The 18,166-nt window shown below is 38.9% G+C and overlaps 1 protein-coding gene across 1 annotated transcript; it reads left to right on the top strand.

Annotated features, from left to right (window-relative positions):
- The first annotated feature begins 4,525 nt into the window (after window positions 1–4,525).
- On the top strand, window positions 4,526–17,943 carry LOC139629364 (myosin-7-like). The gene is made up of 39 exons (XM_071491930.1): window positions 4,526–4,634; window positions 4,856–4,897; window positions 5,429–5,637; window positions 5,747–5,890; window positions 5,984–6,140; window positions 6,232–6,259; window positions 6,342–6,450; window positions 6,588–6,680; window positions 6,773–6,836; window positions 7,257–7,355; window positions 7,454–7,557; window positions 7,658–7,796; window positions 8,537–8,655; window positions 8,749–8,898; window positions 8,992–9,162; window positions 9,251–9,560; window positions 10,196–10,275; window positions 10,576–10,781; window positions 10,918–11,041; window positions 11,727–11,863; window positions 12,262–12,517; window positions 12,620–12,862; window positions 12,949–13,125; window positions 13,235–13,380; window positions 13,469–13,559; window positions 13,676–14,065; window positions 14,212–14,338; window positions 14,424–14,542; window positions 14,628–14,824; window positions 14,901–15,084; window positions 15,165–15,330; window positions 15,419–15,543; window positions 15,645–15,953; window positions 16,044–16,247; window positions 16,337–16,633; window positions 16,804–16,908; window positions 17,001–17,096; window positions 17,392–17,526; window positions 17,817–17,943. The coding sequence occupies exons 3-39, from the start codon at window positions 5,437–5,439 to the stop codon at window positions 17,835–17,837; spliced, it is 5,823 nt and encodes a 1,940-aa protein (XP_071348031.1). The 5' UTR covers window positions 4,526–4,634; window positions 4,856–4,897; window positions 5,429–5,436; the 3' UTR covers window positions 17,838–17,943.
- Window positions 17,944–18,166: the final 223 nt, after the last annotated feature.

Genomic DNA, 18,166 nt, shown 5'->3' with positions numbered 1-18,166 from the left:
CACCACAGCTAAAAGGACTGAATACACATGATGAATCTTAAAAATGATAAAACAAGAACTTTGCCCATCACCCTCCTGTGCTCCCCTGTTGCATCTACCCATTTAAAATTTCTTTTCAATCACTAATTTTGAATGCATAAATTAGATTCATCCACTGGTAACCAATCTGCTTGCTTTTTGTGTAAATGTAACTCATAACATTTCCTTTCACTTTGACAAGACTGCAGATTACAACATCTAAGATCTAAGAAAACAAGAAAAGTTGAAACTACTAACCTTCATATCAGCGGTGGAGGTGTTTCTTTCTGTAATAACAAGCCTGCTCTTCTCAAAGCCAGATGAGGGAGGGCCACTTGAGACACAGAATAGAGGAAGATATGTTTGACATCAGATAATCTGGACTTGGTGCGTTTAGGGGTTGAGTCCTCCTCCTAATGAATTCAATCAACATCATTTCATTAGTCAAAGTAGGATATTGATAGCAAGGGTATATTATGGCAAAATAGATTATAAGTGTTGCATCCAAAATTAGGTAGATAATAAAAGCTTTAAATGGCCAACAGTACCTTTCTGTTCATCTGACCATTGCCTCATCAGACAACGAGCAGTACTCTGGGTAGAAGTCCACACAGAGATCCATAGTCTGAATGAGTGGAGAGAAGAAGAGGCAAGAGACCAATCAACTCCTGTAAGCCTCCACCAGAACTCAACACCCCCTTAGAAGTGACCTTTCATAACAACAAAGAACAAATACTAACAATAGCTTAGCTGGCTCCAGTTTCAAACTTAAGTGAGGCAAGGTGCCTCACACCTTCCCTTGTGCATTCATGTGATCATAAAAGTCAAAGACACAAGGACTGTAAACAGCTGGGAATGAGACCTTTAATGGACGACAGAGTGCTCTGCTAGAGCCTGGAATAGACTGAAGGATAAGTAAAGGAGATGAGAATTCCAGTGTGGAGGCAAGTAGGGACAAGGCCTGTTGGGATGTGATGTGATGTGATGTGATTGGAAGTAGAAGACAACTTAGGTCCTGGTTGCAATACTGGCCAACATGCTTTGTAAGATAAGATTCATTCCGCACTGTTTCACTATACTTTGGTTCAAATTCTGTGTCAGGCCAATAAAATCATGTCACATGTTTCAGAAAGCTCCTGGATGCCATTATCCACGGTAGTTTCAGGTTGATACTATCATGGATATGTATGATATGGATGATACTTGTTACTTATACTTGTTAGGTGCAATTTTGGTTTTTGATATTCATTGGTCTTAGTGCAGATTCATTCAGCAAAGTCATGTATATAAATGATACGGTATACAACATTACACTACATACAGTACATACAGTACATCACTGGTTCCTCATGGGCTTATCACCTGTTGTTGCTGGTCAAAGAAAAAACAAAAACATGTCCTGACCACCTGCGTCACAAGCTGTCCTATGAACCGTCAAGCCCCAAAGGCATCCAGCAGGAATTTCACAAGTTATCTTTGTCCTCAAGGATAAAGAGAAGAAAACAATGCCATGTCAACAGGAGCAAGCCAAGGGCACTTGCAGCAGGCATCTTCTGGGTAGAAGTCTGGAGTATAGGTCACAGCAACATGAATTTGTTTCAGTGCACAAATGTACATCATGCAGAATTTAAATCTTATGAAAATTATATTAGAGGAACTCATTTTATTTTTGAGAACTCATAGAGGGTTGATAATACAATGAAAAAACAAAAATCTGAAATTTAAAATTGGTTTGTTTAAATGTATTGATGATTATGAAGAAGATTATGAAGTGAAGAGCTTTTTTAGGCAGTCTCCTCTGTGTCTTCAAGCTACTTTTGACAACTTTTAAACACATAAAACGTTTGAAGTGAAGTGATCTGCTCCTCAAAAACAAAAAGACAAAACATTCAGCCACATGAGAATAATTATACACCAAAGGTCACTAATAGGCAGACTGTGGTTGGATCTGGACGCAGACACTGTCCTGTCCAGTCCCAGACGTATACCGTAAAAGTTCTTGAGAATTGTAAACAGTGTTTCTTTAGTTTTATCGCCTTTACGGCACTGGTCACGCAATGTTAATCAGCTAATTATTGCTACTGGGGTCAGTGAGTGACATGAACACACAAACGGTGAGGGATGACGTCAGAGAAATAAGTGGGCAAAGTTGGATGTGTTAAAGCTGTTCAGTTGTTAGGATGTGAGGTGAGACTGCTGGTTAACTGTTGGGGCTTTACCATAAAGAAAAAATGGAAAGTCAAGCTACACTTTATTGACACTATATTTATCTACACGTTATTTTATTTAGTAAAATTTAGCCCTTTATTACAATATTTAAAAAGCTCTCTCTTGTGTCTTTGGTACTTACAACATTTGTTTTTTCCTTGAAATGTAAAAAAGAACATTGATCAACTGTTATACAATCTAAAACTATTTGAAGAATTTGCAGGCACAGCCATACTATTTTCATTATGAAAAAACATGTACTTTTATGATAATTGATACAGCACATACTAAGAGAAGAGAAGATAACATCATCTGCATAACCTAGGACACACATATCTAAGCCTTTGTCATCTTTGTCTTGATGGGTGTTTAATTACAAATATTAAAATATAATTATCATTTAAATTTACATCATGTAAGCCTGATTTTTATGACTTAACAAAGAAAACGTGAATCATGCGACCACTCTTTTTCCACATTTATTTAAAAAATTTTGTCTGTAGGAGTTCCTGTTCTGGACTGCTGATTTTTTTCCCTTAACATTCAGTAAGGTGTCATCATGTTGATTTCAATGTTGATAATGCTGAAGCACAAGACTATATCTATACATTTTCTATCTATATACACAGCTATATCTTAACTTATGGTCAGGTAAACAATTTCTACAATAATGGAACACGTTATGGTATAAATACATAGTATATAATAGACAGTATATAAAAAGATATGACACCTCAATGTATGATAATATGAATGCTACAAAGCCAACTGATCATAAGTTAGGAGTCATATTAATTGCTGCTTAAAAAAATATACAAGTGTACCACCACCTGTGAAATTATACTAACTCGATACATCAAAGCTAATAACTTTTTTTCAATGCTAATTGTAATTAATGAGCTCAGGCCTCTGTTATAACTAAACAGTGCTCTTTAGTGCCCACCTGTCTTTACTGTTTGTGACTCATGGGTTTAGTTTCACCTCAGAGTTTTTAATATTGAAATTTTCTACCTAGACATTTTTTATTTTTTTATGTACTATTTGGAAATTATTCATAATGGAAAGGCCTAAACCAAAACGTTGACTACTGTCAACTACAAAAGATTGCTCCCTCTCCACATCCAGCTCATCCAGGTCAGTGCATGAACTTAAGTTACAGTAAGTTTTGAAGATGGCATCCACATTGGCATCCAGATTTTACCTATTTCAAATGTCTCACTAGCACTATTCTTTTGTGGGTATCAAACGAATGGCCTTTTGACTCCAAAATCAGAGACAATCTATTAACCTATTTATTATTCAAGTGGAGGACGTTTTTGCCCAGGTCCAGGTCATCGAAATGTGTCCAGCTTGTGTTCATGTCAAACAATCTATTCTTCGTGTAATATGAACTTGACGTGGATTGTATGGACTCTGAACATTTCTATTGTTGGTAAAGAAGAGGAAACTCTGCCAAGTGACCAGTGTCAGACTATGGGTATAGACATAGCTGTGAACAGTGGTGAGTGATAATAAAGAGATCTCACAGCTGTGACCTTGGCCTTGTCTTGCCTTGCTGCAGACAACAGCTGCAGCTCTTTATTCTCCCTCTTGATTTCACACCCTATCACTTGACAGACTATTGTTGAAGTTTAGACCTCATGATGTTTGATGTCCAATAAATCCTGCTTGCATGCTAGTCCACCTTATTTAGTTTTGAGTATAGAGGCCCAGTCTATGATTAAAAAAAAAAATGTCTGTCATAAGTAAGACGCACAGAAACATAAAGCAGTGGATTTGATTCAGTATTCTGTATATCAGTATTCTGATGAATGCTTTCCTCCTGAGATTTTCAATGCAAAGGAAAAAAGAACACAAGCTTAATTAATGCTATAATGGAGAATATAGTATAGTAGGTCCTGTCATGCATTGATCATGCATTGGCACAGATAGATAATCAACTGAAGTGCTGTAGTGGGAAAGAAATTTAAATAAATTTTCTTTTATATGCCCTAAAAAGTTTTGTCATTTGTTTTATGCAGTATAATGAACAGACAAAATTCATTTAATGTAGTTATTTATTATCACAAGCCAATTTGTTCATTATAATTCCAAAGTTACTTTATATAACTTACTGGAACAGAGCAGAATTACTTGATAGACTATAGCCTGTCCCTGCGCCCCCACTTCCTGCCTCCCCCTTTCTTTGTCATGGTCCCGTCTGGCCTTGTTCACAAGGTGAGAGCAACAAATAGCAGCACTGGGCTCTACTCAATTTGGAGAATGCTTTTTGTGATAGGCAACCTAGATGCCATTTCTCTGATATTCATCCCCATATTTGGTTCACTAACAACCTTTATTAATGGAGAGACAGCCCGGTGTCAGCCACTGGATCCATCATTTCACTTGACAAAGGTTGACGGTCAAAGGTAAGAAAAAACTCAGCTCAAGTCAGGAACTGCTACATTGTACGTGAGTGAACACTTCATATAGTTTTTGTTTAAGATGTTAAAATTACTCTGAACTAAATTAACTAAACATTTTGTGAAGAGTTACTGACACATTTGGTGAGAGGATGGTGTGCCGTTTTCTTACTTGTCACGTAAGTAATAAGACATTTAGTTTTCTTCTGTTTGCTTTATATAAATAGCACACATCCCAGTTTCCTGTGGAGTCAAACGAAGCACCTCAGGTAAAATTAATTTTTTATTATGAAATACAGCAGTAGTTAACCCAATAATATTTTTTAAAGTTTCTTGCTTTTCTGCTGCGTACAAACATATGTCAGCAACAAATTAATCCCTTATCTGATTCTGCCATTTTGGTATGGCTGTACATGAAAAGGCCAAGGACATCCTATTTTCCCTCATGTAAAGGATCTCTATGTCTACTACTCTACTACTCTATGTCTTTATGAATCTAATGCTGGACACATCCATTTACGCTTACTTATCTCTTTGTAGCATTTGTATTTGTAAACTTTGTATTTGTACTAAAAGAAAAAATAAATAAGATAAAAGGTTAAGTGTTTTAACTAACATTAATAAGATGATGATTTTAATCATTGTTTTTTTGTATGGGGACATGTGTTTATAGCTTTTCCATAGTAATTACGTAATTATGTTCATTATATCTATTTTTAAGTCTTTGTCTTACCTGTTTTTTTCATACATGGATATTTTAAGAAAATCACAGATTATAAATTCTGTTTTATTTTTAAAAGGTTAAAAAATGGGGGATGCTGCCATGGCAGAGTTTGGGCCTGCTGCTCCTTTTCTGAGGAAGTCAGATAAGGAGCGTTTGGAAGCCCAGACTCGTCCATTTGACATGAAGAAGGAGTGCTTCGTTCCTGACCCTGAGGTTGAGTACGTCAAAGCTACCATCAGCAGTCGAGATGGTGACAAAGTCACTGCTGAGACTGAATTCGGAAAGGTAGATGAAATTTGGGATTTTAAGAGTGTTAATGAATATGTGTCAAGAGACAGGCAACTGGTTAGGCTTTGATCACTGTGACTGTAAAATTTATTATTTTCTTTCGTAGACTGTGACAGTGAAGGAGTGTGATGTCCACCCTCAAAATCCACCAAAGTTTGACAAAATTGAAGACATGGCGATGTTCACCTTTCTCCATGAGCCTGCTGTGCTGTTCAACCTCAAAGAGCGTTACGCAGCCTGGATGATTTATGTAAGACAGTAACTTAAATTGTAACTTTGCCTCATTGATAAGACATCTCAGCATCTGAAAGCTCCACCCTCTATCCCTCTCTTACTATGGCAGACCTACTCTGGGCTTTTCTGTGTGACTGTCAACCCCTACAAGTGGCTGCCAGTCTACAACCAAGAGGTGGTTGTCGCCTATAGAGGAAAGAAGAGGAGTGAAGCTCCTCCTCATATTTTCTCCATCTCTGACAATGCCTACCAGTACATGCTGTCCGGTACATAACCCGCTTTATCCTTTCCTTGTTTGAATATTCAGTTGTGACAAGAAGTTCTAATGAATATTTTGATAATTTCTCTTAATGACAGACAGAGAAAATCAGTCAATCCTTATCACGTAAGTCACACACTAAACAGAATGTCTTCAGTAGTTGAAAGTCATGGGTCTTGGCCTAAAACTTTTTGTCTCTTCTACTCAGTGGAGAATCTGGTGCTGGAAAGACTGTCAACACCAAACGTGTCATTCAGTACTTTGCCAGCATCGCAGCTGTCCCGTCTGGGAAGAAAGATGCCGCCGCTGAAAAGAAGGTTTGTATTACGTATGTATATCTTAATACTATGTGACCAAAATATTGACAGTGAGACACAGTTGAAGATTTTTCTTCTTAAAGCCTTTCCAAAACTGGCAGTAAACCTGAAGTTTTGTCTATGTTTAACAAAATCAGGGAACCCTGGAGGATCAGATCATCCAAGCTAACCCTGCTCTGGAGGCCTTTGGTAATGCCAAGACCATCAGGAATGATAACTCCTCAAGATTTGTGAGTGTCTGTGACTGCATGAGGCTACTTGATTATCATTAATGTGACAGTTAATTTTTTCATACTAGAAATATAACAACTTTTCCTCTTAGGGTAAATTCATCAGAATTCATTTTGACAACCGAGGAAAGCTGGCCTCTGCTGACATTGAGACTTGTGAGTAAAATTAAATCCACCAGTACATTCATTTTCTAAGGCTCTTTTTTTTGTTTTGTTTTGTTTGTTTGGTGCTGAAGCCAATCCCAATATTAAAGAGGCAGGATACACTGCGGACAGGATTCCAGGATTCTATCACTGGGCTAATAAACATACTGTAGGGACACACAGATTTACACTCACATTCAAACCTTTGGGAAATTTTAACTTTTCAGTTTGCCTAACCTGCACAGAGCAAATGGTCTGCCCACGTAAAACTAAATTATGATCTAAAAGTGAATTAAATAGTATTCAATCAAATTAAATTGTGGCAGCTCTGACCATTTCGTTTTGGAAAATGTCTGAATGAACTTATAAACCTACACCTACCTTGTTTTGTACTGGACCACAAGAACGTAATGTATATCCTGCCTCTAACAGACCTTCTGGAAAAGTCTCGTGTGACCTACCAGCTCAAAGCTGAGAGGGACTACCACATTTTCTACCAGATCTTGTCTCAGCAAAAGCCTGAACTACTGGGTAAGTGTGCAATACACTGTATACCTGTAATATATAGCTGTAACTGCATCATGCATTGTATCATAAATTAATACTTTTGATTTTGTATATCTTTGCAGATATGTTGCTCATCACCAACAACCCCTATGACTACGCCTTCATCTCCCAAGGAGAGACAACTGTAGCCTCTATCAATGATTCTGAAGAGCTGATGGCCACTGATGTAAGCTGAGTCTTTGATTCACACCAGCAAACAGTGTTTAGTCAAACATCAAATTACAACTGAAGGGAATACAAGAATTACATTTTTTTATTTCAATTAGGATGCCTTTGATGTGCTGGGCTTCACTCAAGAAGAGAAGAACAGTATTTACAGGCTCACAGGTGCCATCATGCATTACGGCAACATGAAGTTTAAGCAGAAGCAGCGAGAGGAGCAGGCAGAGGCAGATGGCACTGAAGGTAAGAGAGGCTGTTATGCTCTTGTATGTATTATTGGTATTGTTAGTGATTTGGCACAGCGCAGCATTCATAACAGTTATAAACTGTACCTCCAGCTGAGATTATGACAAATTCACAATTTAATTTAACTTATGGCTTCCATGAAAAGAAATTTCAAGTACAGCTATCATGTCAGTAAGGCAAAGTTGAAGTAGGATACAAAGTTTTCCTGTTTTGAAGAATAATAATTTGAGGAAATAAAAACTTTTCAGTTGTCTGTTTTTCTTTATTACTGTACTACTACTACATACATATATACATACAGTATATACCTAGTCAAGGGGCAAGCCTTTTTTTTCAGCCCTTACTTTGGTATTAAGGATTTTAACATTTTACATTTTTTGCAACTGTGAGGGTAGTTGACCCAATGCACAGCTGATGCACTTCACCAGTTTAATCTGATTTTGCTTTAAAGCTGCATTAAGCAAGCTTGTGATGGAAAAATAACTCATATGAGCCACTGTAGCTATGTTTAGTTTCAGTGTTTTTGCAACTTGCCAAATATGTAAATTAATAGCACACACTCAATATGTTAATAGAAATATAATCCAGTCACAATTATGTTTCCTAGAAAAATATTTTTCTATTGCATATATATGTAATTTCTAGGAGACACAGCTGTTGAGAGAGCATGTCCAGTGTCAGGTTGAAGAGGCAGACACGTACGTGTATTTGACTTATATATAGCTTCACTTTTTCAGATGCTGACAAAGTTGCATATCTGATGGGCCTGAACTCTGCTGACCTCATCAAAGGCCTCTGTCACCCGAGAGTCAAAGTAGGAAATGAGTGGGTCACCAAGGGACAAAATGTTGCCCAGGTAAAGAGTTGAAGGAGACCTCTTGAGGATAGTTTGATTGAATAAAAATTTAGGTTCAGTTTAAAAGATGCTAATATTTATTTTCTTTTGCAGGTGTACTATGCTATTGGCGCACTGTCAAAGTCAGTGTATGAGAAGATGTTCCTGTGGATGGTGGTGAGGATCAACCAATCTCTGGACACCAAGCAGCCCCGCCAGTACTTCATTGGTGTTCTGGACATTGCTGGATTTGAGATCTTTGATGTCAGTTTGAAGAAGAATTCAAAGCTCATGGACATATGTTTTTGTTTGACCTTCTCTTGCCTGAGTTAATGCTTACTATCAATGTCATTACAGTTCAACACCTTTGAGCAGCTGTGCATCAACTTCACCAATGAAAAACTGCAACAGTTTTTCAACCACCACATGTTTGTGCTGGAGCAGGAAGAGTACAAGAAAGAGGGCATTGAATGGGAGTTCATTGACTTTGGTATGGATTTGCAGGCCTGTATTGACCTGATTGAAAAGGTGAGATACCAGGCTATGAGACAGACATGAATAAAAGTAAATTAAAATATGGCCTGTTTTCTAAACCATTTATATTTTGTCTCCTCAGCCCATGGGTATCATGTCCATCCTTGAAGAGGAGTGCATGTTCCCCAAAGCCTCTGATACCACCTTTAAAGCTAAGCTCTATGACAACCATCTGGGGAAATCCAACAACTTCCAGAAGCCCAGAATTGTCAAAGGAAAACCAGAGGCCCATTTCTCCCTTGTTCACTACGCTGGAACTGTTGACTATAATATCAACAACTGGCTGGTGAAAAACAAGGATCCTCTGAATGAGACTGTGGTCGGTCTTTTCCAGAAGTCTACCCAAAAACTTTTAGCCCTACTTTTTGCTGGTTATGCAGGAGCTGATTCGGGTATGTTGACACTTGCTAGTCAGCCTGGTCTCACCAAATGGCATATGAATAACATGTCATTTTCCATAAATCACTTGTGTGTTATCACTACACTTTTCCTTTTGATGCCACATAATTTTTCTTCTGACTAAACCCTAATCACAACCTGCCTTAAATGCAAGCAGCTTAAAGGTATGCATAGGTGCAGGCGTGTCAGTTTGAGTGACAGGTAGGTAAGCGTATGCTCGCCCAGCATGCAAGTCTCAGCTACACACACGCCCCACCTCTTTGCCCATTTTTGGATTCGGGGAGTCAGGCACTGCCAAGTTGGCGATGGCAGAGCAGCTCTGGGTGATGACATCCCACCTATGTCCATCTTTAGTCTATGATTAATTGACACACGGGATTGTACAGCATTAGATAACAGACAGAAAGCTTAATATGCCAAGACATGGCACACTAACTGTCACACAAGCAGTATGCTTTTTAAACACAATACCATGAGCTAACATTGCATTTTGAGTAAAAATTGAGTAAAATGTATATAAAGTAATTAAAACTTACAGTAATGGAACAACATCATGATTGACAATTTAATACAGATTTAATTACTGTACAGTTGTCTGTTGACTAAATTGGATGCATTTTTTATTTAGCTCAGGAATCTGGTGGGAAGGGCAAAGGTGGTACCAAGAAGAAAGGTTCTTCCTTCCAAACTGTATCAGCTTTGCACAGGGTAAGATACCTATGTTGTTGTTTTTTTAATTCATATTTTCTAATGAGGGTTACGGGTCTGATCTAGATGGAGCATGATTATGCACACATTATATGTAGGGGCAAGACTACTGTAAAGCTGCATAGAAGAAAGAAGGGTCTTACTAACCAAATCATCTTCAGGCTAACCAATAGTACTGTACAACATATTTTCCCATAGCTCTGACACAATTACTTCTGCTGAACCTATTCAATTTGATAATTCAGGCATCCATTTAAATTTACCACACAACATTTCTTTTATGTGTTTCGAAACTTTCAGGAGAACCTGAACAAGCTGATGACCAACTTGAGGTCTACTCACCCTCACTTTGTACGCTGCATCATCCCCAATGAAACCAAGACTCCTGGGGCCATGGAGAATCCTCTGGTGATGCACCAGCTGCGCTGTAACGGTGTGCTGGAGGGCATCAGGATCTGCAGAAAGGGCTTCCCCAACAGGATCCTCTACGGAGATTTCAAACAGAGGTTTGCATGTGATGAACACACCCACATTGACAATTACCAATGAAAACAGATGGTTGTCTTGTCAGAATTGTTGTGGTGTCCTAAAAGGTATTTTCACAACATGCAAAACACTGTATAAATTTTATTTGTGTCAAAGATACCGTATTTTGAACCCTAATGCCATTCCTGAGGGACAGTTCATCGACAACAAGAAGGCTGCTGAGAAACTGTTGGGTTCTCTGGATATTGACCACAACCAGTACAAACTGGGGCACACCAAGGTCAGTGCTGATTAAGAGAAAGTGCATTTTGCATAACAGATAAATTATTATTGACTATCTATCTGGATCGATAGATAAGCCTTTATTGTTCCAAAGACAGATCTGTTTTCACAGTCTGTACATATTACACAGAGAAACATACGGATATTCACAACAGACACAACAGCACCATAGACACCCAGCATTCATGTCCCTGCCTGTCCCATACCATGTCCATGTACAGTATACAAACATACTGATGGATCTGGATGTGTACAGCAGTATCAACATTGCACTTTGTTTAGGGCTGCTATGGCAGAGGGTACAAAACTTCTGCTACTAGACAGCAGTAATGGGAAGTGTGGAATCAGGGGGTGATCAGTGTAATTTGTTACTTTAAGTGCAAGGTGTGTGATGGCTTTGTCATTCATGTTTGAGAGGGTTGGGCATAGTGCGGCAGATGACTTTGGAAGCAGTACATGTAATTCTGGTAATTTTGTTTTTGGAGATGGTTAACACTGTGAAGAAACACTGAGATCAGGGCAACAAGATAGGTTGAATTATAATTTTGTAAAGCAACAACAGCTTGAGAGGGGCAACAGAAAGTTTGCATATGATGTGGATTGTTCATGGGTATTAGTGATGATTAGGGCTTCATTATTGTCAGTAATGGATCCAAGACATTTGATGCTGAATCTGCTTAAAGGTGTTCTTCAAAGCCGGACTGCTGGGTCAGCTAGAGGAGATGCGAGATGACCGACTAGCACTAATCATCACTGGTATTCAAGCCCGGTCACGAGGCATTTTGGCAAGAATTGAATTCCAGAAGATTGTTGAACGCAGGTAACTGCTCACAGCATGGCAAAACAAAACGGTGTCAGTCAAGTCAAATGAATTTTATTCATATAGCCCAAGATCGCAATTTTTTTTCTTGAATTTAAATTATTTAATGAAAATTACATGGAAAAAAAATTGTAAGGGGTTTTACAATCTGTATGGCAGACAACACTCTATCTATAGACCCACAATTTGGATGAGGCAATAAAACTATACATTTTTGATGAATGTGTACTCTGTCTTACAAACACAAACCAAACAGTACGACTGACACTGCAGTAACCATCAAACACAGGAGAACATTGTGAAAGGTAGAAATTGATTAAGATGTGCTGAACAGAACATTTTGTGCAATCAGATAAAACCTGGAAGATTCAAAGACAATGACAATTCATTATCGACAGGGATGCTCTACTTGTGATCCAGTGGAACATCCGTGCTTTCATGGGGGTCAAGAATTGGCCCTGGATGAAGATGTACTTCAAAATCAAGCCTCTGTTGAAGACAGCAGAGACTGAAAAGGAGATGGCCAACATGAAGGAAGAATTCCTGAAGCTGAAAGAGGCTTATGCAAAGTCTGAAGCTCGTAGGAAGGAACTAGAGGAGAAGATGGTTTCACTTCTCCAAGAGAAGAATGACTTGCAGCTCCAAGTTCAGACTGTATGTTTAAAATCTGTTTCTTACAACTTTCCAACCAATATCAATTAATATAGAACAAAGTCTACTTACACTCTGTGGCATGATTTATGTTTTCAATACCAGGAGCAAGATAATCTGTGTGATGCAGAAGAAAGATGTGAGGGGCTGATCAAGAGCAAGATTCAGCTGGAGGCAAAAATCAAAGAGCTGACAGAGAGACTGGAGGATGAGGAGGAGATGAACGCTGAACTGACTGCTAAGAAGAGGAAGCTGGAGGATGAGTGTTCTGAGTTAAAGAAGGACATTGATGACTTAGAGTTAACCCTGGCTAAAGTAGAGAAAGAGAAGCATGCCACAGAGAACAAGGTAACCCAAACACTTATTTCAATAAAATATTCCTCCCAAATATCATCTGTGTTGAGGCCCTTGATAAAAATGTCTTCTGGCCATAGGTAAAGAACCTGACTGAAGAGATGGCTGCTCTGGATGAAATCATTGCCAAGCTGACCAAGGAAAAGAAAGCCTTACAGGAAGCTCATCAGCAAACACTGGATGACCTGCAGAGTGAGGAAGACAAAGTCAACACTCTGACCAAGGCCAAGGCCAAGCTGGAGCAGCAAGTGGATGATGTAAGACTAAATGGGACTGTGTTCGCATGTTTTAAAAGCAATAAAATGAAATTAAAAAGATAATTGTGAATAAATTAAACTGATATGCAATACTGATCACCCAATGAAGCTTGAAGGATCTCTTGAGCAAGAGAAGAAAATTCGCATGGATCTTGAGAGAGCAAAGCGTAAGCTTGAGGGAGACCTAAAGTTGGCTCAAGAGAGTATCATGGACCTGGAAAACGATAAGCAGCAACTTGAAGAGAGGCTGAAAAAGTAAAATGAGAGCTGCACTTTCAAGAACACAAATAGATTTTAATATAATCATGTCAGCTGCTACATTTAACTTTTTTCTTATCCACAGGAAAGATTTTGAAATCAGCCAACTCAATAGCAAAATAGAAGATGAACAGGCAATGAGTGCCCAGCTCCAGAAAAAACTGAAGGAGTTGCAGGTAATATCTTAAACAGGATAAAGTAAAGAATAAGGTACTGCATGAATATAAGAGTTTAAGACCACAATTCTGAGCAATAAAATTTCAGTTAAGGATTTGCTTTGATTTTGGTCCAGGCCCGCATTGAAGAGCTGGAGGAAGAGCTTGAGGCAGAGAGAGCTGCCCGAGCCAAGGTGGAGAAGCAGAGAGCAGACTTGTCCAGAGAGCTGGAGGAGATCAGTGAGAGGCTGGAGGAGGCTGGAGGAGCAACAGCTGCCCAGATTGAGATGAACAAGAAGAGGGAGGCCGAGTTCCAGAAACTCCGCAGAGACCTTGAAGAGGCCACTCTGCAGCATGAAGCCACCGCTGCCACACTCAGGAAGAAACAAGCTGACAGTGTTGCTGACCTGGGGGAGCAGATTGACAACCTGCAGAGAGTCAAGCAGAAACTGGAGAAGGAGAAGAGTGAGCTCAGACTGGAACTGGATGATGTGGTCTCTAATATGGAGCAGATTGTGAAGGCTAAGGTAAATTACTTTGGGGCTTTCTATGTTGTTGTACTTGTTGTCTTGCTGAAAACTTTCATTACTTTGTAAGAAAAGTTTTAAGTTTTAACCCCCTGTAAATGCTTTCATGTAGTTTATGTGCCATTTTTAATGCTTTTTGTTTTCAGAATAATCTGGACAAAATGTGTAGGTCTCTGGAGGACCAGATGAATGAATACAAAACAAAGTCAGAGGAGGGACAGCGTACCATCAATGACTTTACCATGCAGAAAGCAAAGCTTCAAACTGAGAATGGTATTGCATAATGCATTTGATTTGAATGGTATGGTGTTTTTGGGGATATCATGAAGTACTCATTTTATTGCTTAATCATAATTAGGTGAACTTGCAAGGCAACTTGAGGAAAAAGATTCCCTGGTGTCTCAACTCACCAGGGGAAAACAGTCCTACACTCAGCAAATTGACGACCTTAAAAGACAACTGGAGGAGGAAGTCAAGGTAGAAAAAACATAACAGCAAGACCTCATTTAGTACAGATTAAATATTGCTAGATGAGAAGCATTAAAATATGCTTTTATTTCAGGCCAAGAACGCATTAGCCCATGCAGTGCAGTCTTCTCGTCATGACTGTGACCTGCTCAGGGAGCAGTTTGAGGAGGAGCAGGAGGCCAAAGCTGAACTGCAGCGGGGGATGTCAAAGGCCAACTCTGAGGTGGCTCAGTGGAGAACTAAGTATGAAACCGATGCCATCCAGAGGACTGAGGAACTGGAGGAGGCCAAGTGAGTAAAACATATATTCAGTCAAATGACCGGCAAAGTTCAAAATTATTCCTGAATAAATTCTATTGTAATCCAGGAAAAAGCTGGCTCAGCGTCTGCAGGATGCTGAGGAGGCTGTTGAAGCAGTGAATGCTAAATGTTCCTCTCTGGAGAAGACCAAACACAGACTGCAGAATGAGATTGAAGATCTCATGGTGGATGTGGAGAGGTCTAACGCTGCTGCTGCTGCTCTGGACAAGAAACAAAGAAACTTTGATAAGGTAGAATTTCAATTACACACAGCCTTTTTGCTACTTTTCAATGAAGAATGAGAGTATAGTGACATATAAGCATATTTCAGGTCTTGGCAGAATGGAAACAGAAGTACGAGGAGTCTCAAACAGAGCTGGAGGGCTCTCAGAAGGAAGCCAGGTCTCTGAGCACTGAGCTCTTCAAACTGAAGAACTCCTATGAAGAATCTCTTGAACATCTGGAGACCCTGAAGAGAGAGAACAAGAACTTACAAGGTAAGCCACTTTACTATTAAAATAACATAACTTGTCAATAATTTACTTACAGTGACACATTTACCGTTTGTTACATTTTGGTCCACAGAGGAAATATCTGACCTCACTGAACAAATTGGTGAGAGTGGAAAGAGTATTCACGAGCTTGAGAAGATTCGAAAACAGTTGGAACAAGAGAAATTAGAGATACAAACAGCTCTGGAGGAAGCTGAGGTATATTTAATATTCTAATGGTGGACCTTATGATGTTTTTATGTATTTGGTAATAACTAGTCAAACAGCATATTTCAATGTAATTTTTTATTTCATGGTAGGCCTCACTGGAGCATGAGGAAGGGAAGATTCTTAGAGTCCAGCTTGAGTTCAATCAAGTGAAGGCTGACATTGAGCGTAAGCTGGCTGAGAAAGATGAAGAGATGGAGCAAGCGAAGAGAAACCAGCAGCGAATTGTGGACACTCTTCAGAGCTCTCTTGAGGCCGAGACTCGCAGCAGGAATGAGGCCCTCCGTTTGAAAAAGAAGATGGAGGGAGACCTCAATGAGATGGAGATCCAGCTTAGCCAGGCCAATAGGCAGGCAGCTGAGGCCCAGAAACAACTTAAATCTGTTCATGCACATCTAAAGGTATGAATGCACTTGAATCAATACACCTATGATCCTATTGCTTTTACAATCGTTACTTAAAATGAGGTCCCTTGGGTTTTCATCTTAAAGGATGCTCAGCTCCAGCTTGATGACGCTCTGAGAGCCAGTGAGGACATGAAGGAAAACATTGCCATAGTTGAGAGACGCAACAACCTGCTTCAGGCTGAACTGGAGGAACTGAGGGGTGCTCTGGAGCAAACTGAGAGAAGTCGCAAACTTGCTGAGCAAGAGTTGCTGGATGTTAGTGAGAGGGTGCAGCTACTGCACTCACAGGTAAGATGCAGTACTTGCACCTGGTGCAGTTCTTTTCTCTTACTGCCAATTTGCTGAGGAAGGCTATTATTGAATTTTACATCAACCAGAACACCAGCCTGTTAAACCAAAAGAAGAAGCTGGAGGGTGATACATCCCAGCTTCAAACTGAAGTGGAGGAAGCGGTGCAGGAGTGCAGAAATGCTGAAGAGAAGGCCAAGAAGGCCATCACTGATGCTGCCATGATGGCAGAGGAGCTGAAGAAAGAGCAGGACACCAGCGCTCACCTGGAGCGTATGAAGAAGAACATGGAGCAAACCATTAAAGACCTGCAGCACCGTCTGGATGAAGCTGAGCAGATCGCCATGAAGGGAGGCAAGAAGCAGGTGCAGAAGCTCGAGGCCAGGGTGAGTGTCAATAATTTTCAGGAAATCAATTGAGTAACCTAATGAAGTCACAAAATCATCAAAAACACTGCTAAATATCCTTGAACTTTAACATTTCCTCATAATCAATAATTCTACTCAAGAATATCTAATACACAGAAACTCATGTCTTCATGTCATAACCTCAACAGATCAGAGAACTAGAAAATGAAGTCGAGGTTGAACAAAGAAAGTCCAGCGATTCTATCAAGGGAATACGAAAATATGAGAGACGAATCAAAGAGTTGACCTATCAGGTAAGTTTCATTTTAATTACAAAATTGTGGAACACTGAGAGTAAATGCATTCCATTCAAAAGTTAAATGATTTTGTTGTTTTTTGTTTTCAGACAGAAGAGGATCGTAAGAATCTTGCCCGTCTACAAGATCTGGTAGACAAGCTACAGCTCAAGGTCAAATCCTACAAGAGAACTGCAGAGGAGGCTGTAAGTACTCTGTGTATTTTAGAGAAAGTAAAACAAAATTTTGTATAAAACCTGTCCAATACTACATTATGTCTGTGCATATTAAATAACATGGTTCATTACTGAACTGAACATTATTAAAACATTTTACACAAAAAAACAGGTATTATTATATCATATCAGATGTAATTGAAAATATATTTCCAGTGGTGTCAGCTGCTTTCATGTCTTTAAAAGTATGTTTCATTAAATATGCTTAATTATTACTACAAAAATACAGTCAGGCACTAATGAGAGGATTTTGTCTGTTCTACAGGAGGAACAGGCCAACAGCAATCTTACCAAGTTCCGTAAGATACAACATGAGCTTGATGAAGCTGAAGAGAGAGCTGACATAGCTGAGTCTCAGGTCAACAAGCTACGTGCAAAGAGTCGTGATGTGGGGTCAAAGGTCAGTTATTATTACTATTATTTTCTAATGTCTTTTCTTTCTTTTTCAAGATATTTTATTCCTTTACATATTTTAGTTCCCTTCAGAAGGAATTTCGTAGAAAACACCTAAGTACTGTTTGATCCAGTCAGTGTGTTACTACCAGAATCCACTTTTATCAATATATAGTGAACCTACAACACTGAAAAGTTTTGATTGCTCCACTGCTTCACAAATTATGTATTAAAACATTTTAAAAAGGAAGAGATTTGTTTCATTGTTTTACGTTTTTCTTCTTTATCTTAATTTAGAAAGGACATGACGAGGAGTAAAGCTCATGGAATGAAGTCTTGTTCTGAGGCGCCTAATGTCTGAACAGTGGTGTCTCCCTAAGCATGTTGATTCTTCAGTAGAATAAAATTGAACTGCATCTCAAAATGTGTCCTTGATTCTTGTTTGTTTTTTTAGTAGTTTTTTTTTTTTTAGTAATAGCACAGTTGAAAAAAAAGGTTAGGATAGTGGTGCCACTTAATTAGGGTCTTATAACATGTTTGTAAAAGGTCTACAATTATATTTAGATATGTGATGATAATAGCTTATCTAGTCTTTACTATCAAATAGTCTAAGAAAAATCAATTTTTTTATTTATATTGCAGAATTT

The sequence above is a fragment of the Trachinotus anak genome, unplaced genomic scaffold (genome assembly GCF_046630095.1).
Source record: "Trachinotus anak isolate AG129_WGS33_773 ecotype Australia unplaced genomic scaffold, CSIRO_AGI_Tana_v1 ptg000012l, whole genome shotgun sequence".
Lineage (NCBI taxonomy): Eukaryota > Metazoa > Chordata > Actinopteri > Carangiformes > Carangidae > Trachinotus > Trachinotus anak.
The sequence above is the reverse complement of the archived record's forward strand: the minus strand, read 5'-3'. Positions and strand labels throughout refer to the sequence as shown.

Excerpts from the sequence above, each read along its gene's own strand:
- LOC139629364 (XM_071491930.1), top strand. The coding sequence starts at position 5,437 with ATGGGGGATGCTGCCATGGCAGAGTTTGGGCCTGCTGCTCCTTTTCTG. Across the intron at positions 7,558-7,657 it reads AAGAGCTGATGGCCACTGAT|GATGCCTTTGATGTGCTGGG; the intron begins GTAAGCTGAGTC and ends TATTTCAATTAG. Across the intron at positions 17,097-17,391 it reads AGAGAACTGCAGAGGAGGCT|GAGGAACAGGCCAACAGCAA; the intron begins GTAAGTACTCTG and ends TCTGTTCTACAG.